The sequence below is a fragment of the Phycodurus eques genome, chromosome 13, assembly GCF_024500275.1.
Source record: "Phycodurus eques isolate BA_2022a chromosome 13, UOR_Pequ_1.1, whole genome shotgun sequence".
NCBI lineage: Eukaryota > Metazoa > Chordata > Actinopteri > Syngnathiformes > Syngnathidae > Phycodurus > Phycodurus eques.
The window spans coordinates 22379599-22407225 of record NC_084537.1 but is presented as its reverse complement, the minus strand read 5'-3'; the positions used below and the strand labels follow the sequence as shown (position 1 = coordinate 22407225).

General features: G+C 41.7%; 1 protein-coding gene across 6 annotated transcripts in view; it reads right to left on the bottom strand.

Annotated features, from left to right (window-relative positions):
• Positions 1 to 27627, bottom strand: part of agap3 (ArfGAP with GTPase domain, ankyrin repeat and PH domain 3) — a 138161-nt gene that overhangs the window by 31598 nt on the left and 78936 nt on the right. For all 6 annotated transcript variants that reach the window (XM_061693167.1, XM_061693169.1, XM_061693170.1 and 3 more), the window contains 4 exons: positions 25452 to 25535; positions 19416 to 19520; positions 16128 to 16302; positions 7862 to 8011 (listed from right to left, as the gene is read on the bottom strand). In XM_061693167.1, coding sequence (XP_061549151.1) covers positions 7862 to 8011; positions 16128 to 16302; positions 19416 to 19520; positions 25452 to 25535 — 514 coding nt within the window. The remainder of the gene's footprint in view (positions 1 to 7861; positions 8012 to 16127; positions 16303 to 19415; positions 19521 to 25451; positions 25536 to 27627) is intronic.

Genomic DNA, 27627 nt, shown 5'->3' with positions numbered 1-27627 from the left:
CTTGTTCATTGGGCGCCGTTCGGGACTTCGAAACGTCATATTTACGGTAAAGAAAGAAAACTCTAGGCAACAAAAATAAAAAAATCTAATGAAAATGGACTAAGCACGCCTGTAACCGAGCATACCTTCTTGTGCTGTGTGACAACGAATTCTTACGCAGCTACGCAAACTCTTTAATTGCCTGCTAATCATAACTATATATAATATGGTTCGTCAGGATCATTGTAAAGAAAGGAAACCCACTATCTTTTTTTTTTCTTATTCGTTTTCCAGATGAATGCAGGTTCTGGATAAAACTATGCAGTTTTTACATTGTCAGTAAAATCAGTCGAAAATCTACAGACACAGAAACATTACACTGTTGTTAGCTTATTAACCAAAAGGTCTGGCTCCAAAAGGGTAGCACGATATTCGGGTGGAATATGAGTATTCTTCCTCCTTGTGATTATATGTACTCAGCCAAGGCCCAAATGTCAGACGTCTGAGTGATGATTCTGTGTTGTGGCGTGTGTTTAGAAAGAATTTTCCTTCCTGAACTCCTCGGAAAACAGTTGGGAGCTAACAATCATTATGTTAAACCTTATCAAAGTTTATTTATGTAATGGTAAAACCTCAAGGGAACAACAGCCAATCAGCAAGCGACCTGAAGCTCGCGCTATTACCGGACACAAACAGAGGAACAATAACGAGTTGTTCTTCTTTACCTCATTGAGCAACAGCGCTGAACTTTCTCCATTTGTAGACAATTTGTCTAACCGTAGAATGATCAACATCAAGAACTTTAGGGATACTTTTGTAACCTTTGCCAGCTTTGTGCAAGTCAACAATTCTTAATCGTCAGTCTTCTGAGAGCTCTTTTGAGCCAGGCATGGTACACATTGGGTAACGCTTCTTGCCAGGAGACAATTCTAACCTGCCAAAGCAGCTTTAAGCCACACCTCAAATCTTGCCACATTGATTGGACACCAGGTTGGCTCACACCTGTCTCTGATTAGCTCTTGAAGAATCCGTAGCCTAGCGGTTTGCTTTCCTCCTTGTTATTTTCAATAAAACTATGAGAACATAATTGTTTGTGTGCTATTACTTTCAACTGACCACACACACTTGCCCAATTTTTCCCCATCATGTGGGGGATATATTACATTAAAAAAATAAAATAAAAATCAGTTATGATTTTTTAAAATGAATGTGTGGACGGCACTTAAGGCGCACCAGTGAGCAATAACACTATATATTTTCTAAAACGTCTCCAGTTCCGACTTCTCAACAACCGCAGGATCAAATCGTAAACACGTGACTGAGAAGTAATTTCATTGTTATTCAAGAGGCTGCATGCGACGAGCGCCGTGATTCCGCTGGGCCCCTTGACACGGCAGCCCTGCCTGTCCTCAATCAAACGGCTGCAATTAATGGCAAAAATTAGAAACAATCACCGCCTCCCCCTTATTATCCTCAATTAGAGTGCGCTAATCAAGGCCTGATCGCGCTCCGCTGCTCTCTCCAAACTAAATGTCAAACTTCATTACGGCCCACCGTCGAAATCAAACCCCCCGAACATGCCATCACTTTCACATCGGGAGGCCCGTTGCAGAAAACACAGTGCTACCGGAAAAAGGCTGTGCATCGATCTTATAACTTAATACTTTTGTATGCTATAAGTACAACCGTGCAGGAGGCACTCATGATTTGGTAAGTAGATTCAAAACTATTCTTGGCAACATAGATTTCCCAAAAACAAGATTATGGTTTAAACCTAATATTGTTCTTTATTTTTCTCAGGCTACTGGCCCTTACAATATTGCTTATTTAAGGACTACTACTAATAACACTACTGAAGTCAATTATTCATCTTTAAAACAAGATTAGATAACCCTCTCTTAATTAGCCACACAGCAGGGAAAATTCACATTACATTACAACAACTATGATTTAAAAGAAAAAACTATTGTATCGCAAAGGCAAATGTGTGCCAATTACTCTTTCTAATTGCCCTCATGTAATGTAGTCTAATGGCGTATTCCATGTTTACAGGCCATCAGACATCCAATTCACAGTCGAGATCCAAAATATAAAACGCACATAAAGCAACATTGCTTAATAATCCATCCATTTTCTGAGCCGCTTCTCCTCACTAGGGTCGCGGGCGTGCTGGAGCCTAACCCAGCTATCATCGGGCAGGAGGCGGGGTACACCCTGAACTGGTTGCCAGCCAATCGCAGGGCACATACAAACAAACAACCATTCGCTCGCACAGTCACACCTACGGGCAATTTAGAGTCTCCAATTGATGCATGTTTTTGGGATGTGGGAGGAAACCGGAGTGCCCGGAGAAAACCCACGCAGGCACGGGGAGAACATGCAAACTCCACACAGGCGGGGCCGGGGATTGAACCCCGCACCTCAGAACTGTGAGGCTGACGCTCTAACCGGTCGGCCACCGTGCCGCCTTGCTTAATAATTTGACTTAAAAAAGCAGCTTTAAATGATGGGGATGGTCTACTAACTTGTAGTGTTGAACACCAATACTCAATACTTACTGCTTATTTTCCTGTCTTTAATCAGCTAATGAATTTAATTCTACACTTGTCACTGAATATTTATAGGCCCGTATTCTTATTTTTATTCATTTATATATTTGTTCAAAATTAAAATTAAGATGCTATTCTCTCAATAAGAAGAATCATAAATCTAGTATATATTAATACATTGTGAAAATGTTAGCCGAAGAGGGCACTTATCTGCTGCATTTGGAAAAGTTAAAAAACTTAAGACTGCGAGAGCTTTAAACATAGCTTTAAGCCCCTTGCTTTTAATTCAACGGCAAAGATTGAAGTGTAACGAGGAGCGGCGCATTAAGAATGGCTGCCCTCATGAGCACCAGTATTAAAAAAAAAATTGGGCCGGGATTTAATCAAAAAATCCGTGCTCAATATTCAAGAGCTGTTGCAACGTGTGCGTCTGCTTAGGCACAATGGCTTTACAAATGAGCACATTCTCTAAATAACATGGAAATGGTTACGTGGGCTAAGAACGCATTCATTCTGGGTCGAATCATCAATCTGAAGCTTTTTTGCATCCCGCCGTTGTCGTCCTGTTTCGTGTTAACCTGCAACCTTCGCCAAGGATAATGGAGTGATGGGGCTTCATTTAGGTCCACAACAGGAGCATTCGTGACTGCGGAACACCATTCATTGATTATTGAACAGGGCGCGTTATGATGGAAGACCGGCGGCGCATTTCAATCATGTTTTCAGAGAGCGCCTTTATGATCATTGGCCAAAACAGTGGGTACACCTGCACGATCTATGAGAACTGGATCAAAAATACTGCTTTTCCGGGGCCTCAACATGCCTAAAAACTCAAATTTCGTTTGCTAACATTTGTCTCCTAGTGAAAATGCATTGATTTTAGGAGTCGCAATTTTTACCCCTCAAAAAAACAAACCCAGAAAAAAAAAATTTGCTGCTAACACCAGTTTGACCGATGGACACGAAATCAGGTGGACGTGTTTAGAAAAACAGTACGCAAAAAAAAAAAAAAAAAAAAGTCATAAAAAAATGCCCCCAACAACCAGTGTCACCGATTGACACACATCTGTTATAAGAGAGAACAATAAAAAGTCTCAAGGACCAAATTGCAGAATTTGAAAAGTAATTCGTCAATTTTAGTTTGAATTCTTTGGCGAATTCTACTTGCTCGTACTTTGACGAACTCCTACTCGGGAATTAGTACAACTGGCAATTGGAAATCAGGTGTCAAGAGACATGCTAAATGGCAAATCTTTCTTGCCTTCAGCATTTAATGTGGGCGGAGCATGTTGTCAAAGTCTGATGATCATTGAGAAAATTTGCCATGAAAAGGGTTGAAAAATAATAATTAACAACCAACACCAGTTTCACCAATCGATGCAAAATGGGTGCAAATGTCTAGCATAACGCACAAAAGAGTCACAAGCGGCCATTTTGGGTCTTCTTTCACGTACTTTAATGAACTCCTACAAGGGACTTTGCTCAAATGAGCTAAAATCGGAAGAAGAAATCCACGACAGATGGGCAAAGTTGCAAAGCTTTTTTTTGCCTACTAAAGTTGGATGACTCCTTAAAGTTGTCACCATGAAAGCTACCAGCAGCTTTCATATTTAATTATATTTAAAAAAATTAAAATAAAATAAAAAATAAATAAATACAAAAAAATAAATAAATACAAAATAAATCACTCAATACAAGTGATATATGCTTTTAATTGGACAGCAACCATATATATTTTTTTGTTTTTGTACAATGGCTTGTCTGAGAAAGGTAAATTGTGTCTTGAGAATACATACTAGAATTTGATACATTTTCTTTAATTACAGTTAATTGCAATTAATGGGAAGTTCTTTGTCAAAGCACGAGCCCAGGAATTTACCCAAAATTCGACTTCCTGTCCAATTTCGGGCTTGGTTCGAGACTTTTTTGTGTGTTTTGAGGGATTAGGTTGGGGAAATCAAAAATTCATTCAATTTCCACCAGGTATATACGTGCTTGCAAAAATGTGGGATTTTTTGCGGGGCAGGTCGAGGGCCAAATTGGTGATTCCAAGAGCCCTTGGGCACCCCCCCCCAAAATGGAAATGCATGCCATTCACTGGACAGCAACCATATGTTGTGATAAACATAAAACTCACACTCAAAACACTTCTGCTTGTGAATTTACATCACTGTGCTTTGGCTGTGCAACTGACGGCTGTTGTGTCCAGGCCGAAGTGATGGCGCAATGAGCGATGGGGTTCGTGCGTCGTGACGACGAGGGCCTCACAGCCGGCCTCCTGCAGCGCTCGTAAAGTGCGCTCTTTAAACTGCCTCGGCCCCTGGGAGAGGGCGGGGAGGGAGGGGAGTACTAGAGTGGAGAGGGGGCGGGGGGAGTCGCCGCCGCCACGCTAATGAGAACTACCAGAGTGCAAACATGCATGGAAATGACTGTTATTCTGTTGATGTGCATTTAAGTGCTTTTTTACTGCCAAGCACAAAGAGAGGGAAATAACTGGTGATGAATGGTACCCCCGAAAAACATTCATTTTCCTCCTCGCAAGAGAAGAGAGCAGCAACGAGGGGGGGGGTTGTTGATGGGGGGAACTATGATGGAAAGGAAAAAGACGCGCACGCCGAATATATTATTTGACTTCAGTTGTCGACAGTCATGCGACGGCGAAGGTGGCATAAAGTTAACCTTCTGTGGAGCTCGGCTCCGCACGCGCTCTAAAGGTCACGCAGATGATCGCGGGCCTGATCAGCTCATCAGCTAAATGAGCGACTTAAGTGGCCCAAATTCTCATTAATATACCACCCTGGGAATAAATGAGAACGATTACAGACTTTTTCTCCTGAAGTCACTTGTTTCATATTTGTCTGTTGCCATGTGAACATACAGATGCAATAGTAATACAGGGTGATTCAAAAAGAATACGTCAAAATCATTACGCATTTATAAATTTAAAAGCATTGTAATGGACTGAATCAGTGGTCATTTGATAGGGGAGTTTTCCAAGTTTGATTGGGTGTGAACCTCACCGCTGTGGTGACGTACTCCTCTGACGCGTTCAATTGTCAAAAAAAAGTTGTTTTTTTTTACACTCAAAATGGCGACTCCTCAGCAGAAAGCGTTTTGTGTACTTGAGTTTGCGAAAACAAATGCCATTGTCACAGTGCAGCGTGCTTTTAGACTTTTTCTTGTGGGGGTGTGTTAAAGATAAAGGTTATGTTCCACCACTTCCAGCAAATATCGATGACATGAAAGCTCCAATAAGAGCTGCAATCAACACGGTGGACCGCGACACCCTGAGGCGCGTTTGGGAAGAATTCTCATATCGGCTTGATGTTGTCCGTGCTGCCGGTGGTGTCCACATTGAGCGCTTGTAAAACATGAAATAAAAACTTTAAGGTATGTACAACGTATGTGTCCAAGCTGGAGTTTTCTATTGTTTTCCGTTTTTGAAATATTGTGTGCTTATTTTGGCGGATTCTTTTTGAATCACCCTGTATAATAAAAACATAACAAACCCAGATTATTTTACTTGACTAACTGCTATTTCCAAAAGTAATACACTGATTATAACCCCTCAATTCAAATCAGTTGATCTTATTTTAACTTTATCCTAACCTCACCACTACTTTTCATCCATCCATCTATCCATTTTCTGTACCGCTTTATCCTCACAAGGGTCGCGGGCGTGCTGGAGCCTATCCCAGCTATCTTCAGGCGAGAAGCGGGGTACACCCTGAACTGGTCGCCAGCCAATCGCAGGGCACTTAGAAACAAACATGTATTTGCGCACACATTCACACCAACGGGCAATTTAGAGTCTTCAATCAACCTTCCATGCATGTTTATGGGATGTGGGAGAAAACCGGAGTGCCCGGAGAAAATCCACGCAGACGCGGGGAGAACATGCAAACCCCACACAGGGAAGACTGGGATTTGAACCCCTGTCCTCAGAACTGTGAGGCAGATGTGCTAACCAGTCTCTCACCGTGCCGCCCACTACTTTTCAATTTCACCCAATTTAAAGCTGGAATTTACACTTAAAAAAAACACACACGCTTTTTGTCATATATGTTAAAAACTGTCTCCATGACCTGAGAGCAATTTTATTGTAAAGATCTCTTGAAAAATCATCCCTGTTTGGCCTCATTTCATGCCTCTAAATGAATGTGAATTATTATTTTACAACAGGGCATGCTGGGACAAGAATAGCCAATCAACGGCTATTTAGGCAGGGAGGCGTGACCAAATAGTCTGTCAATCATTTGCATATGCACACCGTCCTGGTCACGAGACTCGCGGGGGGCTGGGGACACGCAGCCTTGCGCCAAAGGAGAATATACTGTAGTTTCTTGACCGTCTTATTTAACGCCGGTTAGCAACAAAATGTAAAAAGCAATCGGACACCTCTCTTCTTCAATCAAGGGTAAACATCTATCTATCTACAGTGGTGTCCCATAAGTGGACGACTGCATATTGTAGGGCTTGGAAAACCACGGGCGCCAATGTATGAATGAACGGTGACGATGCCGTTCTCACCGAGTTGTCAGGTAAGTTGATCACATTATATTTTTAATTGATTGTACATTCCCAAAAATGTAACATCAAACCGGTAAACCTTTCATGTAACGTTGGTGGTCGCGGTGCCCTCAGAGTGAGGCAGCCGCAGCTGGCGAGTGGGTTGCCGGGCCCATCCTCGTTCCTCCGGCGGCTCGTCGTGCTTGGCCGGCCGCCTCAAACTGCCAGTCGCTGTCTTCCTGTTTTTTTGGGGGGGGGTTTTCTCTCCGATGAGTGAGCTAACGCCCTTTCTTTGTGCAGACGCGAGGCGGCGGGGGACTGAAATGAGGCTAGGTTCAAATCTTGCTAACATTTTGAAAAAGTTGCATACCCCCCCTTAAATTACACCTTCAAATTTGCAATGTCTTCATTTCCATTATATTATTAATCTTAAAATCCATTATCAGCTTACATTATTGTATTGCAATTCTATTTTGTTATATTCCTATATCTTAATATTGCTGCTAGATAACATGACTTGGTTTCATCTTAGACTTACCTTCAAATAAACTGAATCTAATTGCATTTTATCCGAAACTAAGATGACCTTGTATATTATTTTATGCTAACTTTCGTAAAGACCTTACATAACATCACTTTTGTCTTAATGGGCAATTTAGAGCTTCCAGTGAAACTAACATGCATGTTGTCTTTTTTAATGTGGAAGACGGACCACCCGGAGAAAACCAACGCGAGCGTGGTGTGAACACGCAGACTCCACACAAGAAGGCCAGAGCCGACAATTGAACCGAGAACCCTGGAAGCATGAGGCAAACATTTCTTACGGGCGGCGCTGCTCGTACTGGTGTTGATGGCGTCGTTCCACTGGTCGGCGCTAGACACGGAAAAGGAGCGCTGGTGCATTCCGTCCTTGCTGCCGCCAAACAAGGACGCGCCCGTCTGCAGGGATGTGCTGCTGTTGGAGTGCGGAGCGCCTGGCGAGAAGACAAAGACAAGAATATCACGAGTTAACCGCACTTGTGAGCCAGTGAAACCAGTTAAAAGTTGTTGGTTTTTTTGCAGGAGCACGTGCACACACACGCACACACACACACACACACACGCACGCACACAGACACACACACACACACACAAAGCTCCTCTAATTAGGCCTTAATTAACAAGATACACTCCGAAGGCTAATTATCTCGCCCCATCCCTCTGACTGCCACATCCATCTCTCTGCGCTGGCGTCAGCAGGCGCACTCCTCCTAACCTCCAATCAGGCAAGCCGCGGACGCCTTGCGTCTCTTTACTAATTCATGGGCTCGGCGGCACCATGTGGGGTCCTTCTTCCTGCTAGCGGGCACATCCAGAATCACCATAAACTCACACTTCTTCACCATTTATTAATAGTCATAAAAATAATTAAAGCTGCAAACAGCGATGAACGGACCCTCGAAATAATCATCCAATCATGACGCCATGCTCCGGCTACATGAGAGTTTGGCAGTTGACTAGCATCGCCAATCTGGCTAGGACAGTTTTTCTCCACCTTTATTGAGCCAAGGCACACCAGCCAACACAAATATCACAAAATGTGGATACAATGGTTTATTGCACCTACTGACACCTAAAGTAAGAACATTTAATTGTTCTGCCCATCGCTATATCTCGCTGGTATGTATACAGTACTTGGTGCAAGATGTATTATTTGTATGAACTAAATCATTTTTGGGTATCCCGTGAATCACTGGTCTAGGATACTTGCTTCCAATCGGAATTTTTGAATTTTCGGAATCGTTGAGGCCTCCAAAAAAGGCTATCAATTGTAAAAACAATAAGATCCCTTAATCTTATTCTTTATTTCCAACTCCAAGAGGAAGGCCTGAACAATTCACCAAATGTGAATGTTCATGGAAATGTGGGGGGAATTAAATCAGAGCATAACTTAAAAAATAATAACAATATACCTTAAGTAAATATTAGATTTTTTGTTTGTTCCAGGTACACGTAAGGAACACCTTTTATTCAATAACTAAACATTAGCTGATTGAGTGATTGAGGCGACAACAGCAGAACATGTACAGTGTGCGTGTGTGTGGGCCGCTCAGTAAACTAAGCGGCACGGGCGCTTGTTAGGATAATATGTCCTACTCATTATCCCGAGTAATAAGTGTATCAAATTCACATAATCATGTCTAATTAGTATCGGTAATTATCTTGTTGGGCCCAAGAATATTAATCTCGGGGTCCCAGAGGGGGAGGGAGTGCCATCGCAGCACGAGTGGGAGCAAGAGCGAGAGCGAGAGCGAGAGCAAGGGAATCACGCTGAGGAGCGAAGAGGAAAATTAGCACGCGGAAATCAGAGCAGAAGAGGAGGAGGACGAGTGGTACTGGGAAGCAAAAAAATGAGAAACTTTGTTGGAATAGGAATGCAGCATATGAACACTACATAGGTGACAGCAATAGTTCCTGGGTCACTTTGACATGGGATAGGTGTAATTATCCAAAAGTGTCCAAAACAGGAAAAATCAATAAACATCTTGCATTTATACAGCATGAATGATGCATGTTTGAAACGAGTAACATAAAATAAGTCTTGTTATTTACTCAATTACTAACAATTTTAATCCATATTTATTCATTAAGTCAAGCAGAGGAACCTTCGTACCATAAAACTACAACTTCAAAATGGGTCTGTTTGACAATTTTTGGGTTTAAGATATAATTTCTGAACCATATAATGCCACTTTCATGCTATTAAAGCACCAGTAAGGAACATCATGAAAGATTGTTTCGCTTCAAGGCTCCCCCCTACAGTAGTGAAATGCAAGTACAATCATGAAACAATAAAGATGTGTATTCTCTTACGATAGAAATTGCGAGTTGTCCTGATAGGTCCACCGATTATTACAGACCATCACGATGCTTGTGTGTTACCATGAGGACAATACTGTAGATATTATTCCACGCACTACAATCTCGTGTAAGATCTATGAATTGATACGCTGTTTTTTGAATAAAGGTAAAATTACGACATATTTGTTGCTTGAAAGAAAGTTTGACTCCCGCTAAAGAAAAACAGATAACGACAAAAGAGCTTCGCCTGCTATTTAAAATTCAACAATCACATCTAATTGTCAAATTGGATGCTAATGATAAATGAATTATACATGGCTGTACCCATTAGTCCCCACAGACCACTCCTGCATAAAGGGGACGATAATGTAATTACAGTGGAGAAATAATAATCAGCTTGTGACATTCAAAAGAGCTAACAGCTCCAGCCAGCAGCGCGCCTTAGCGCGTTGCCCGGCAATATGGACGCTAATGAACACGTCAACAGTTTTGTCAACTGTCGGCAGGTCAATGAAGGCATCGTGAGGGTCAAGTGTAAACATGATTCCAAAAACAGATTCAATTACAGGTGCATCTCAATAAATTTGAATATCGCAGAATCTATTTCAGTTGTTCAATTAAAAAACAGAAATTCATTGTGAAATTAGAAACATACTCAGCCAATATATATATATATATATATATATATATATATATATATAAGGGCTGTCAAAATTCAAATCAAAATTAAATGCATATGAAGGATCCCAAAAAATTATCACATTAATCATGTATTAACGTAGATTAATCACACACACCGCACACACTCCTTTACCTTAATCGTGGATGGATACCTGAAAGCGGGGCAGGTTGCTATAAGGTCAGTGATCAGGTCAATGCTTACGCCGATGCAAAGATGAGTGAGGAGACTCCGACTGGTGTGCTTTGCTTCAAACGTCACCCTAATGGGACTTTCCGTAAAACAAAGGTAATTTAAAACAAAGGTTACTTTTCATCGAAGCTCAACAAATTGAGAATACCACCTCCAAGCAAAATGTCGTATTAGGTGTGGTATATTTGGCACCTGTGATTAATTGCAATTACCGTATTTTCACGACCATAAAGTGCACTTCAAAGTCTTAAATTTTCTCCAAAATGGACGGGGCGCCTTATAATGCGGTGCGCCTTATGTGTGTCTTTGATGAGCGCTGCGCTTAACTGACTGGGAGCATTTCCTCCCGACACGGTGCTTTATATAGAGGAAAGGCATACGTGACTGAGTACAGCATGCGAACGTAAAGGGAGAAGGGTGCGTGTGACAGAGGATGCTAAAGGCACGCCCCCAGTAGGTATATAGCATGTGCATTGCGCAAAACAACATCGGTTTGGCTAAGGACCCCCGAAAATGGCACCTACGAAGAGACACGCTTACGAAGCACAGTTTAAAGCTATAAGTTACGCGGAGGAACATGGGAATCGAGCAGCCGCGAGAGAATTCAAGATCAACGAACCCACGGTTTGCAAGTGGAGGAAGCAGGAAAACGAGATTTGCCAAGTCAAGAAGACGAAGCCGAGTTTCCGTGGAAACAAGGCGAGGTGGCCCGAGTTGGAAGACCAACTCGAGCAATGGATTAATGAGCAAAGAACAGCCGGGAGAAGCGTCTCTACACTCACCATTCGACTGAGGGCAATAACGCTTGCAGAAGAAATGAAAATCGAACATTTTCAAGGAGATCCGTTTTGGTGCTTTCGTTTTATGAAACAGCGCCATCTATCTATCCGGGCAAGGACTACCGTGGCGCAGCAACTTCCGGCGGATTACGAGGAAAAGATGGCCATCTTCCGCTTCTACTGCAGTAAAAAGATTGCCGACAAACACCATCCAGCCCAACCACATCACCAACATGGACGAGGTGCCGCTCACTTTCGACATCCCGGTGAACCACACTGTAGAGAAGAAGGGGACCACCGCGGTTGCGATACGCACAACGGGGCACGAGAAGTCGCCTTTTACTGTTGTGCTTGGTTGCCGTGGCAATGGACAGAACCTGCCACCTATGGTGATTTTTAAGAGGAACACGCTGCCTAAAGAAAAGTTTCCAGCCGAAGGAATGGTAGACGATCCCCAAATCCAAGTGTGAAAAACTTCATTCCCAAAAAGACTCACGGCTGTATTAGCTGAAAAGGGTGCTTCTACTAAATACCGAGCAAAGGGTCTGAATACTTATGGCTGTGTGATATTTCAGTTTTTCTTTTTTAATAAATCTGCAATTTTTATTAAAAAAGAAAAACTGTCAATATGGGGTGCTGTGTGTACATTAATGCAGCACTTGGATCCACAAATCCAAAGTCCTCATCTTCTGTATCCGAAATTTCTATATTTCTATATATATTTCTATGTATATATTTCTATATACACCCACCCACCCTGTGCCGGCTTCATTTTTGTCATTTTCTTTTGTTCATTACATATTTTTCATGTTTTAGAAACACTTTTCAAATGGGTCAATTTGACCGTCAACATAATAGGAGGCTTAATTATGCAAGTATGTCAAAAACGAGAATGAAAATCCCAATAAACATTGTATCTCATTATTAAATCCATTACTAACGATTTCACTACACATATGTGAAATGAACCACTTCACCAAATACGAGACAGCAAGAAAATGGTTCTGTATGAAGATAAAACCACAGATATTCTCTACCGCAGTCTGGGCGAGGGAGGTGGGAGGTGATAAGTAGAAGCGATGGATTAAGAGAGAAGCGCCTCGCCTCTCTTTAGGCCAGGACCGTCAGCGAGCTGATGAGCCGTGACGAGGCCCGACCCCTCGGTGGAGTTGTTGCTTGCCATTATGTACAGTATTGGCATAATGACGCGTTCATGCTAATGCAGGGCTGGGCAGCACATCATCTGCCTCTGTGTAGTACACCGCTATCATCATCATCATCATCATCATCATCATCATTCTGACCAACACGCTGACGTCCAGCTACGTCCTCCCACTCCGACCGCTCCATATTACTATGTCATCGACTATCACAATTAATATTTTTTATTGTGTATTTTCCCTTGTGGAACGAGTCGGAAAAAAACGCGAAAACAAATTATGTTGCTGTAATATAAAAGTAATACCAATATTGTTGCTGTCCAATGATAAGGAAGTTCAGTACATCCCAAAATTGTGAGTTTTTAGTTTCTAGCTGCAAAAAATGTATATTGATCATTATCAGAATTATTTGCCTTTTCATTTGGATTAAAAAAGAAAAAGATGAGGGAAATGGATGCATTTAATTTAATAGCAACAAATCTTGAAAAAAATGAAATTGTGAAGGAACACCTTTCTTTTTGAAAGTTGAGAGAGTATTTGCGCCGCTTCCCCCTGGAAGCTTGACTAAAAGTGACTTGACCTATTAATACTTGGATGGCGGGTATCTGTCAGTGGATACACACTCACTGGGAGAGCTCATATCTAAAAAGCTTCTGCTCAGCAGGCGGCAGAGGGATTAAAGGTGTCCCTCCGCCTGGCAAACTGCTCTTCACTCTTTGCTCTTCATCTTCCCGTCTTGCTCGTCTCACCCCGCGCGGCCCCTCCTTTGCCTCGCCACCGCTATCCCTCTCCTGCCGATGATTATAAAGGTCCTTAGATGCGAGGGATGCATGAATTACCAAATGCAAAGACAAGGCTTGTGATTTAGTTGCCCTGAATGACAAATTACTCCTTTGTTCCCCTCATCAATTGCATGTCTAATGAAATCAAAACACTGATCGCATAATCAGAAGAGGGTCCTCCACCCGGAGAGAGACCTGATGTGATTTGTAACCTTTCTTTCACTAAGTGGAGATTAAGGCGAATCTCCCTCGTATTGTTCCCAGATGCGCATGGCGACTGATAACATGGGGAATTTACCTTTGAGGGACGTATAGGAACCAGTTGGTGCCGTTATACCCAACAGAAATCTCGTCTGTCCTGTTCCAAAGTGGGATCGACCGGGACGGCACGTCTTCCGCTCAGCAAAGTCATTCCTCTTCTCTGCATTTTGACTAATTGACCCGTTCGGCGGCGCCAGCGACCTGCCAGGACAATGCCAAGGGGTCCCCGGCTTTTTGGCTCTGAACCCCAATCCCGGCCACTTGGCTCGAGCCAGCACCTGCCTCCCTCAACGGGGGGTGGGGTGCTAATTATTATTAATTACTCTTAAATGTGGCCCCTTTGGCCAATCACTGTTTTAGCATGCCAGCTCACCACTGGGAGCTTTATTTTTAAAACCTGAACCTCTGCCATGATGCGTTGGATTACATTGAGCTCCTCACCCCTGCAGAGAAATAACTCTGACATAGGTTGAGGCCACGTCGCAACAAAAACAACTTTTTTTCCCCCTTTGCTACACTGCCATCTTCTTTAAATGCATCGCTGATGAAGGAGTATTAACGTGCTTGTCGTGGCCGCTCGTTAAGGTCTTATTGTGCCACGCTAACTATGTACGAGGCAGCTAATTTGCATTTGTGGGACATGTGGAGAGCACATAATTAACCTGCCGGGATGCGCGCATTTTACGATGAATCACAAATCCCGAACATAGAGTGAGTACAGTAATGACAGAGTCAGGGGCGTACGATCTTCAAGAAAGCTAAATGGAAGACTTTTTAGTCTTAATTTGATCAAATTTAGGTCCTCTCATTTATTAAACATGTCCTCCAGAAATAGGGAATATGGGCTCAATAGATTATCAGAATATTTTAAGATATTTTGCAAAACATTTTTATTGACATTTTACAGCAATTGCATCTTTAAGACTACCTAAATCGACCACTTTTATACTCAAAATTAAATACTGATGGAAGTTTTTATTTTTCCTGTATGGTGGTTGGACACGATTGGAGAAGAAATGTTTGAAATCCTCTGAGCACCAAATCAAAATAAAGGGTTTAATTCTGCTTTAAAAAAATTATACTTAATCCTTTCAATGAATTTCTCCAACGGTATTAAAATGAGTTCAATAATTATAAAAATATATATATCATTGTTATACTTCTGGAGAAATGTAATTTGAGGATTAAATAATTATTTTAGGCATAATTAAAGCCTTTATTTGGATCTAAGGACGCCGTTATGCATGTGATTTGTATTTATAGAAAAAAACTATAATATGGATGATGATTATGTAATAAAGATAAAGGATGTATTGCAATACTGTATGTGTATCGTAGGACCATGTTTTGGTTATGTACAGCAGCAATCAGTAGTTTGGACTTTCTCATGCAATTGACTGTCTCATATCCTATACTTTATCTATCCATTTTCTTTTACCGCTTATCCTCAGTAGGGTCGCGGGCTGCTGGAGCCTATCCCAGATGGTTCGGGCCGGTTTGAAAGGCACCAGCATGGAACCTGGGCAACGAAGGAAGGAGGCTGGGCCATTTTCCAACTACACATGTCTTAGCAATAGTGGAAAGTTGGAGTTGGGGGGGGGGGGGGGGGGGGGGTGAATTTAAAACACGCGACATTCACATCTCACCCTGAAAGCAACTGTCACAGTTCGACAACTATTGACGCTGACATCGTCACGGACGAAATGATCTGATTGCAGGATGTCATGTTGCCGGGTGAAGCCGCGCACAGCCGCGGCAATAACCCACTTCGCTGGGCTCCGTTTGAAAAGCACAGGCTGATAATCGGTGGCTGTGACGTGACACTTTTGCGTGATCCCTGATTGAAAGAGGCTATTGGTTTTCAATTTTGAAGAACACATGCATTAAGCTAAAAAAACACAGTTCCTTGCTGAAAAAAATAATCACTTGTAATCTTTTGATCTTGTGCACCGACACTCATTGGCCTTGTTCAGACTGCATGCAAATCTGAATTGTTTATATTGAATCGTATCTTCAAGCTCAACTGTCTGCTCTGTCCTTTGCAAAGGATCAAATTGGATTGGTTACATCTACACATCGCGCTCTGTACTGACCTGTCTCATTAGTTGCCATGGCAACAATGTAGGCTGGCGATGCCATGTACAGACATGAACGTAGGAGTAGTGAAAACATAAAAACAACACGTTTAGTTCAATCTGTACCAGATTTCAAACCATCTTCACGTGGTTTTGGATCCATCTCGCTCAAACCATCTTTTATGAGATTTTCGCTGTTCATTGACTTCATAAAATCGAGACGAAGATGGATATGGGAAAAAAAAACCTCAAGATTTGGGGCTGACAGTCTAAACAAGGCCATAAAGCCTCTGTCCCAATGACGAGGTAACAAAATGGTACCTGTGTTCCCGATGCCCAGTTGCAGGGTACTGCGGTCCTTGGTCATCCCGTTGGTCTTGGGGCTGGCCGTAGGGGCGACAGTGGTGGCCACCGCCCTGGGGGGTCGTTTCCCGGGTACTTTGACCGTCGTCCTTAGCAGGTCAATCTCCTTCCCGTGCACATTCTGCATGTAGTCCTGCGGTTACAAAGACAGTTTTCCTCACAATGGAGGCGAGCAATTGACCAAAACGAAAATGGACGTTTGATGGGAGTGAAAACCAATTAAAAGTCCATTGCTGCTCGTTAGTCACAGCCGTTATACCGTGTGTCCCAGGAAATGTGACATCAGAATATCCAAGTGACTACATCTCCGAGACAAATGGAATTAAAAGTGCTTAATGTTAAACAAAAAAAAAAAAGTTCATTTGCTTTAAAATGTCAGCAACGTATTTAAAATTTGGGGTGGCAAGTCTGCGTGCGAGTTTCTGGGTGTGAGCTGTCGCCAACAGCTGGTCCTTGTGTGAGTGTGGTAATTGTGTTTATAAACAATAAACTGACTGTGTTCAAGTGTAACACAAAATGTCTTTTCCTTGACAATGAATGTCATTCTTCACGTAAACTAAAACAAACTTAAATTTAACAAACACATCTCGTTCAAGCGAGAATTGGCCGTGTTATTAGACCGCGAAATGATGTCAAATGTTTTGGGACACCTAGTACATCATCCCCTGTGCCCACGCCGCCTCTTTAAAAAGCCTCATAATGAAAGCAAACGCTCATTCTCTTTCAATTTGTTTTTAAGCCCAAATGTGGGAAGGCAGGGTGAAAATCATTGGGCTCAGCAGAAAGAAAAAGCAAAAAACAAAAAACAAAAACAGAGTGAGGCGACGGCGGCCGTCTTTTCCGTCCCCCCACCGGCTCCTAGCTTTTATTACCAAGTCATAAAGCAATCATTTCTTTCCCAAGCCTCCTTGCTAATTACCCAGTGAGCGCTCTCATTTCGTTTTATTGCGGGAATTAACAGCCAGATCGAAGCGTGCAAAGCTATTAAGATGTGTGATTAAGCCACATTCAATTAGTTTCTACAAACAATTTAATTGATGTAGCAGATAGAATTAACAGAAGGTGATTGTGTGGATGGCTTGGCTGGCTGTGAAATTAAAGGATCCCGCTCGCTCCCTCGTTCGTCTCTCTCTCCTTTTCCCAGCCTCTCTCATCCCGCTTCCTCCCCCTCGCACACTTCCTCGCTCCGCGGCTCCGAACAAGCCGTTACGGAACTAACGCAAACCTCATTCCGGGTTCCCTACGCGAGGCCGCGCACTCATAGACCGGCCCACTGACCTGTGATGGCTGTAATGATCAAGAGATAGTAAGTTCAGTCAATTACGTACATCACTGTAACAGCGCAGCTCAGCTTGTAAATTAAGATGCTCGCAAATGCAACAGACTCCATTTGCTCCTAGGCTGACCCATCTCGTTAGACACAAGACGTTAATAGCTTTCATTTCTTATCTTGTCTGAACAGATGCCCGAAAGCTGCGGTCCCCAACCACATTGGTGCGGACCGTGTAGCGGTCTGTGGAACATGGTACCAGAACGCAAAGACTGAAAAAAAAAATATTTGATTGATTAGAGTCGGAAAGAAGTTTGATTTGGAAAATCAACTACCATCAGCGTAATGATGATATTATTAATCTGTTATTTGTTTCTATGCCAGTCTGTCAAAATGTTGCTTTGCGTGAAACTGGTCCGTGGCACCCAAAAAAGGTTGAGGACGGCTCTGAAGAATCAGTGAGTCAGTACATTTACATGGCAGCAGAGGTAAAAGAAGTCCGAAAGAAACACAACTCTTACGATAGCTGTTATTCCGACTTTAATTGTGCCAAAGCGAACTCCTCATAAATGAGCTAACATGCATTAACAAAGTTGTTCCAGTCGAGCTACAATGGCAAAAAGTTTGTTTTCACGACGACAGTGTTTTTGAGGGCTAAAAGTGCAAACATTCAAAGAAGTGCGGATGTTTTTTAAAACAATGGCATTACCACGTCCATCTCTATCAGGGATGGTACGGCCTCATACGGCCCCCTTTTTTCTTTAATTCCGCTCACCGAGCATTGACGATTATCATGAGTCCTGTAATATTTATTGTATTCATTCAGATGATTTTTTTTTTCTCGTAAAATTGGTCAATTAAATGTTGTCATGACAGTGGTACAAGGAGAGCAAAGTAACTACTTAAGTGGTACTTGGTGTACAAGGTTGGAGAACCGCTGCCGTAACACATTTGTGTGGTCAACGCCAAGTTGGGCCGAGCCAAAGACTCCGTGATAAACGGCTCGATAATTAGGAAGCTTGCGTTGTGGCCGGACGCAAACAGAGGAGCAACTGATTGTGTTGAGTGTTTGTCTAACGTGTCTCACAAATCATTCACCACAGTTTTCAAACACAATGTACTTTGGTTACCAGGCAAACCAACCTAGTTTTGGTTTTTTTAGCCTCGCTTTTTCTACTACTACTATTCTTTGTTTTTTCCGGCAGTCTGGATACCTTGTGGCACCACGCTGCCTCTCCCAGGTGAATCTTGGTACTACAACAGACATCTGGTTGACATCAGACTCAATGATTGTTTGGTGGAGATACAGTTACAGTATGTGTGTTGGTCATCTCAAGTACACCACACACTATAAGCGCAGTTAGCACACAAATGTTTTTGTCGTTATGTGTGGGGTCTCTCACATTTTAAAAATCAGTATTCACTAAAAATGTGCATGTAAACATACTGACTGGCAAAGGAAGAGCCATAGATAGAGACGGACCTTCCTCGGCGTGGCACCGGCAGCCAGTCGAGTGTTTAAGCCGTATGAACGACCTGGCGGGACTATGACAAAGATGGATGTGGAAGGCCGGTCAGGCTCTGCTGCCATGCGGGGGGAGCCATTACAAGTACAAGGCAGCGTGGAGCCGAGGCACGGCTGTGTCTCCATTAGCCATCGGCGGGAATGAGCGCCGCGGGAGGGAAGAGATGACCGCCAGGACGCCCTCTTGCTTAACACTAATGCCCGAGACACGAGAGTGGCTTAAACAGCCATTATATAGCAATCAAGCTCAGGCGAATCATTAGCTACGTGTTTGTAATCGACTTTGATGCAGCAGCGGCAGTAAATGTAATCGCATAGAAAGAGAGAGAGAGAGAGAGAGAGAGAGAGAGAGAGAAGCTCAGCCGTCAGGACGAAGGGAGCGGACCAAACGGCGATTGAAAAAGGAAAAGGGGGAGGAGGAGCTGGGGCTTGCGGGCGCGATGATACTCACGTGTAAGCTGGGGTGATAAGTGAGGACGCCGTTATCACACAGCGTGACGTACTTCTTCTTCCACTCCTTGTTGAGAGATTTGCCACTTCTCTTCAGGAGGATTCCCTGGAAGAGACGACATCACGCGCGGTGAGCGGCAGCCATCAACGGACGTTAAACACCATCAAAACAGCTAGCGTCGCGATTACGCCCGGTGCTCGGCGCGACGAGAGCTCGCCGGGAATTGTACAAAATGTTAAGCATTAGTTTATGTCTGAACTGGATGTTTTCCGAGCAAAGTGAGCATTGCGCTGATTTCAATGCCAGTTTTGTGACGGAATTCCAGAAAATACTCCGCAAAAATGGCTGACATGCTGTACTGAAAACGGTCAAGTCACAACATTACTCCAGCCTTCATGCATTTTTGATTTATTTGTCTTGTTATATAATTGTTTAATTGATGTATTGTAAAAACATAGATTTATTTTATTAAATATTATAATTAGGTAATACATGAGAGATTAATTATACATAAAAGACATTTTGTTTTTCAAATTAACTGACATGTTTTACATACATATTTGAACTTTTTCACTTAAATTTGACCAACCCTAATCTCAACTTTTTTTTTTTTTTTACCTCCACAATATGTGGCAGGTCAAATACAATCCACAAAAATGGCCAACATGTTGCATTGAAACCGCTCAAGCTATTTCAACCAACCAAAAATGACTTCCTCGATTCCTATGGAACATTGCAGAGGTGTGGGGCAAAATATTTTTGATGCAAATCTGGATAAAGGTTTTCTCAAATTTTGTTAATACAGAAATACCAATTTCTACACTTCCTGGTGTATCCGAACGACGAGCTTTATATACATACATACAATTCAATGATAAAAAAAAATTCAAGACAGCCGCAAATATATATTTTTTTCATTGTAATTTAGTTTTTAAAACAATATTTCAAATCTAATCATTTTTCAATTTCAATTTAATTTTATAACTTCAATCTAAAATGAGTATTTCAATTAAAGTGAGACGCCTATAAGATTAACCAGTAAAAGTCCCTCAACATTCCCTCCATCTTTAATGATGGAAGTGATTCAGTGTGGTGACCATCTGAAGCTTCATGTTCCTTTGGGGCACATTCAGACCTCCTCCCTGCATTCATGCACATAACACGGCGAACTCTGGAAGACCCTTCTAATCCGGGGGATTAGGGAGTGTGATCGCCCCCTTTAAAGGCCCACGTGGCGCCTTTTTCTTCTTTCCCTACTGGACTTTATCATCCGAGGTCAGAGTGGAGAGCGTGGGGCGGGGTTTTTGGAGATTTCCTTATCTACCGAGTGAATCCGCTGGTAAACAAAGCAAGTTCCCCGGCTGGAGGCGACCGAACGCTGCTGAGTGCGAGGCCCGCCAGGCTCTCTGGGTTTAAATGGTGAGGAGGGGCATGCTTAATTAGGGGATTAAACATGGACAATGTTTGTGCTTTTACAGTCGCTGGGCCACTGAAGTTTCGTGTGTGTGTGCGTGCGTGCATGTGTGTGTGTGTGGTGGAGAGGAGGAAGAGGAAGAGGAGGAGGGGGTGCGTTTGCTTGCAAGGCCCAAACTGCAGGCTTTAATCCTAATTAACACATCAGGAAGTTGACCGTCGGTGACCTGGGCACCAGGCTGTTTGCCGACAATCATCCTAATCCCGACCCTCACTCGTGTGTGTGTGTGTGTGTGTGTGTGTGTGTGTGTGTGTGTGTGTGTGTGTGTGTGTGTGCGCGCGCGCTCGAGCTGCATAGTGGAATTCACGAGTGGCACCTTCAAAGTGTAGCTACTTTATCTTTAAAAACACATTTATCATATAACTATCATTGTGTAATTCTTATTTAAATATCTATATTTTTTGCTGCATGTCATTTCACACACTGTCATCAGTGATTGTATGATGCACTTATCTGCATTTGTTATGTGATCATTGCGCCATTTATTTGTTCTCACAATAATTTTGTGACTTTGTGCATGTATTTGTTATTAATAATGATAACAATAGCACAGATTTATAGATCATTTAATTTATTTAAACTTAATTGTAGTTATTTGAAACAATTACATTTTAAGTAAAGTTAATATTGATTCATTTGAAGGCTTTTTAAAAATAATTTTAAATGTTGGTCCAACATTAAAAAAAAATGTTAAAAAAAATGTTAAATAAAATTGCGCAGAACTAGTTTAAATAATAGTATTTAAATAAACAAAAATATGGCATGCTGAAAACACAAAAGTTTATGCAAAATCACTATATATTGCCATAATTTCTTATTATGCATATTTTCATCCAATTCCTTAACTTGAATTAAAGAAAAAAAAGTTCTAAAAAAAAAAAAATAATTAAAAAAAAGAATCAGTAACTTTTACTTACTACAGTTCATTTCTTTTTGTAAATAAAATGACAAATTCTCACTAAGACAAGCTCCACTGCAATCTGAATTTTAAATAACAAACAATTAACTCTCTTTTTCAACTAACTCTTTTCCCTTGTTCAAGTTGTTAAGGACAATTTCAAAAGTGCTTTTAACATAATTACTTTTTTTTTTTTTTATGGATGGTTTTATGGTAAACCTGATGATGTCCTTCAGCTAATCACTGACACCCCCGCGGCCCTCCCTTTCTCATCGGCATCAATAAAATAAATGTAAACAAGTTAGAACACCTCTCTCTAATCACAGTGAACAAAATGCCAGCGCTGCCGGGCACCCCGGGCGCCGTCACGTCGCGTGTTCAACAACAAAATATGCTGTTCATCTCATGATCTTACTGGGGCGTGCACTAATCTATACGTGCAATCAGAGCGCACCGCTTCTTCATATTATTCATCAGCGCCGTGAAACAGATCAATAGAAGACACCGCCGTGATAATGTGAAAATCTTTAACAACGCACGGAACAATTTTTCATTTGTGTCACATCCGGTTGCCGACAAACGACAAGTGGGAGTAATGGTTGTGAGTGTGTTGTACTGTATGTGTATCACATAGAAACCGAGCACCCAGGAACACTGGTGACTAAAGCGCCCAGTACCTCCCAGTAAGATGTTTGGTGATACACATACAGTGTTGCGTAATGATCGATATCAAAGAGGTAAATATATATTTAAAATTAAAATAAAAAATCTACAATACAGCTTACACAGCATAATCGATTCATTAAAATAAACGCACGACATTTCAAAGTTACAAATGGTGCACAATGAAATAGTTTACACAGCGGCGTAAGAATACGTGGTCATACGGCACAAGAAGGCTAGCTCATTTACCGAGTACTTACTGTTTTTTTTATTTTTTTTATTTCAACACTTAAATGAAGTCTAGGAAGAAAGGAAAATACATTTTTCATCCAACGATATGAAGCAGAGAATTGTTAATACCTGTGCCTTTAAAGAACACAATACGCTCATCGATACGGTATCAGTCTTTCAATCAGACTTAATAGACAAATAAACAACAAATAAAATAACATTTAAAAAAAAAACAGTTGGCGCACCCCTCTCCCCCCCGCCCCCCGCACACACCCTCAAAAACAGAAAAAGTGGAACAAAGGCCTGTTTACAGCGCGTAAAAGCAAAGAGGACGTTTAAAGACAGACTTGTCACGCACGCCACAGATTTAGAATCCCCCGAAAACAGTTTTCACAACGATTCTCTTGAACAGATAGCGGTGGTACTTCTTCATTAATATTTTTTGCGCAGTGTTTTTCAAACTTTTTACGCTACGCACCACCTTCAGTATCTCGACAGAGTTGGCACACCGCGTCTTCCCCATCCGCGCCATCAAAAACAAGAAAAAGTACAACAAACGGTCACAGTTTGGGAACCCCCTGCTGTATCATAACAGAAATTGAACCAGGACATTGCCATCTCAATATTTTGTGCCCGTCTTAATGGTGACAGTTCCTCACTGATGGCCCCACCTCATGTTTGTGTGCATGTGTGTGTGTGTGTGTTAGCTGTCGACACCTCCTCAGCAGTGACACCATTGTTATCCTTCCTAACTATATTTATAGATGGGATGGGGGAAGAAACAGTTAGGAGGGGGCGAGGGGGGGGTCTAGGCCTGCCGTGTGTAATTTGGCCCCATTTACAGGAGGTGGGGGGCGGGGGGGGGAGTGGTAATTAAACTCACATTGACACTTTGATCCCCTCTTGATTGTCCATTTGACTGGCCTGCAGATCTGTTAGTCACACTATTTCCCCTCCCAGACCCCCGCCTCCCCCCACCTACTGAATAACTCCTTTGTAGATAAAGAAAAAAGTGGAGGGGGTTTATCTTGTCAAAAGATGCCATGATACTTTAAGGGTAATTGGACTGTAGGAAGGAGGCTCCACATAATGTGTTGCTCAACAATGAAAGGGATTTACTATCAAATGCTTAACTTCCTGCTCACCGGTAAAACGAGTGAGGGAATTACATTCATCTATTTTAAAAAGGCAAGAAAAGAGATGCAAACAGAGGGCAGACATTTAAGACGTGCTTATCGAGGCGGTGCAAATGGCCGTTTGACATTGTATAAAATGTAAGAGAGTTCAAACAGTCAATCAAAGGGCTTGAACAACTATTGGGATTAAAGGAATTCAATGTCACTTTTGAACGCCTTTGAATAGCATGTGAAAAAAAAAAAAAAAAAAAAAAGCAGTCATAATCAGTAATAGTTTGCCTTTTAGGCAAACTTTGGAAATGATTTACACCAAAAATGTAACTGATAGTTTATGATTAAGTGTATTTTTAATAACATATTTCTATCATTTATTTATTTGTATTTATGTTCAAAATTATGCACCATTGGTAGACTATTGAATAGGATGTTTATGATACAAACAAAATTAAATAAATATTTAGTGCAATGGGCAAGATTGAATGCAAAAGTCCCACTCTCGTGTAATATTTGATGCGGCACAAAGTAAAAACAGCCACGTGACCATCAGCAAACATAACAGACTAGACATTATCACAATATATATAGTTATGCAAAGTTTGAGTTGTAGTTCCAAAATGATGCACACAGGGCAACAATAATCCTGACTTGATTAACAGAAGGATAATAATTTGTGATCGAATGTCAATTATTCTGACCAACAGCAGCACTTGGGAATTTGTGCTCTGCTAACAGTTGCCACTTAAACTGTGAAGTGCTGCCATCTAGTGGCCATATTAACACATGCCTGATGAAACAACTGAAAAGCACAACTTATTTCCCAACCTTTCTCCAGCCATTGCACATATTTCACAGTTTATAAAAAGTACAAAAATAAAAAAAATAAAAAACCTCTCACGACACACTACCACGTAAAAATGTCACACAAAGTACATATACTGAAATAATTATCTGAGAATCTCTCAATTTAGTATAAAATCTGGGCCTGATTAGTTGAACACAAAGACCTTCTGCCAGCAAATGGATGAGCATTTAATTATTTTGCCTGTCACTAGACAATGCTGTCATTGATAGATGACCAAAGACACATTTTAAATAAATAATTTTGTGACCAATTAGATGAAATTAGTTAATTTCCTACGGCAGACCTGGCGATCTCTCGTAGCGCGCTAATGTTGTTGGGACTCGCTAAAACTAAATTACTTCCATTAATCAGGGTACAGACAGTCCAAATCCAAATTTGAGGATAATTTCCATATCAAAGTTAGCAAAGGCCTAATTGTCAGATATGGCAACTTTAACAGATTATCCTGAGCGATCATGCTGTGGTGCGGGGTGTCCCAGTGATTTTTTTTCTTCCCTATCTGCTTGCAGAATGCCTGACAATCATAAAAGTTAAACCTCATGAAGTAAAAGAACCGAATTGCTTTTTTTTTTTTTTTTTAACTCATCGAGTGGTGTCGCTCCAATTTTTAAAAATGGTGTTTAAGCTGTCAAAAAATGGTGTACATGCATCCAATTTTAGGGACACTAGACATCTTTTAAAAACACGACAAGAGTTGCGTGGGCAAACGCAAAAAGGTGTTGCGTACTCACCCGGTGCATTGTGGGAAACTGAGGCTGTAATGTGCGCTCACCTGTTTGATAGGAATGGCCCTTCCACTGCCTATGCTGTCTGTCTTACTCTCAACGCTCTTTGACTGCTCGCTGGCTTTCCGCGACTGCAAGGAGAACGAGAGATACAATCAGCCGCCGCCGTGATGATGATGAGGATGATGTGGTTGTGTTGGGTGTGCATATGTATGGATGTGTGTGCGTGTGTTTTGTTTGTGTGAGAGTTGCAACATAAAAGTCCAAAACAAAAAAGCTCAAAGACAAAAAAGCAGAGCAGCGCGACAAAGAGCAGTAACACCAACGTGCAAAAGCAAGACCACAATCGACACACATCTCAACACTGAGGACGACCACATATTTATTATTATGTTTATTATTGAGTCATGACTCAGCCCTGAAACCCTTTTCGGTGGTCCTGTGCCGTTTTGACTCCCAGCCCAGATGTGGGAGCGGCTGCCGCTTGAGCATCATGCACAATTGCAGCACAGTCAATACATTAAAACTTAAAAAAATAAAAAATAAAAAGACGAGAGAGGGGATTAGTTCATATCAATATCAGCAGCTTCCTGCGACCTGCAAACTCTTAAAGGGAGTTAAACGGCTTCCACATGTCAAATAAGTCAAATATTTCCTGCAAAACAAGTGGGGGGAAAAAAGCACATTTGAATGGTTACATTAAATTACGGCTTCCCACCCCGACACAAAAAAAGAGATGAGTAGGGACAGATGTGTATGGTTTCACTCAGAACATGAAGAAAAATGTCCAGTTGCCCATGAAGAGACTTCAAGTCGCTTTTTCATATCTCTTAACATTTTTATTTGTTTTGACCGTAAGGATGACTTGTTTGAGCTTTTATACAGACACCATACAAAGCAAGTCACAAAGTTCACTTCAAAATATTCAACAGATTGAGAGCCAAACATTTGCAGTTCCCCACAAAGTATAGGATGGACAATAAAAGGCAGTATTTCATATATGTTCTTCCTTTTCCTTTTTTTTTTTGTGTGTATAGAATAAAATACAATACGAGATATACAGCAGTCTATCGTGTTGAGGGTCAGTTGACTCGTGATAGAATAGAAAAAGCGATTATGCGAGAGTTCGTCATTATCTCCTGAAGAAAAAGAACAACAGAATAATAATAATAAATCAATAAATAAAGAGGAAAATAAATACAATTGTAACTACATTCATACAGGTCGGTGCAACCCCACCTTGTTTACGCTAACTGACTTTATGAAGGCCTTCATAAAAAAAATAAAAATAAAAATAAAAATACACCCAAACGTTGCTCTAGTCTAACTCACAAACAAGAAGGAATCAAAGAAAAAATAAAACAGGAGAAAAAGAAGAAGAAGAACGTGGCAAATCGAGTCCTTCAGTCGGGTTTCTGGCAAAAAGGCAGTGTGATGATGTACGTTTGGAGACGCGTGTCCTTTGGATGACAGACAGGTCCAACGTTTTTTGTTGTTGTTATTGTTTTAGATGGGGTGTGTGTGTGTGTGTGTGTTGGGGGGGCATTTCCAGTACAATCCCTCCAGTACAATCCCTGCAGTCTATCTCACGCTAATTTCTCCATCTTTCAGTATTCGATTGCTCCTCTAATATAGGAGGAGTTGGAAAGCCCTTTTCTTATTTGACAAATCTGTAGATATAGTGGGAAATAAATTGCCTCTGGAGGCCCTGGCGACACGACAGGGGGCAAAAACGGGTAAGTGGAGCTGGACGAACGCCAGAAGGATAAATTGCTGTGAACTCCGAGCTTAATGTGCTTGTCAACACGCATAAAAGAAGGGCGGACGGATTAGCAAACATCAAAAGTTCTTCATAATGGAAGCACTAGGAAGAAGAATGGTATGATCCATGATGGCGGCATGGGTGGGGCTTGCGAAAAGAATTAATAGGGACAAATGGTTTACATTTCGCTGTTAAGAGTGCCATTGCCGGTGTCTGGAATTCTGGGACATATTCCCATCCCTCCAATCAATCATTTTAAAAACAACAACACGCGTGACCTACTTACACGAGAAGCTTTTAAAGAGCTCTCTTTTTTTGGGGGGGGAGGGGGCAAGGTGAGCAAAAGGATGGCGTTTGGGAAAATTCTCTCTCTCTCTCTCTCTCTCTCTCAAAAAAAAGGTTCTTCCATTGCTCTATTAACTGTACACCCCTCCTCTTCCTCGTCTTCCTCCAGACCTCCT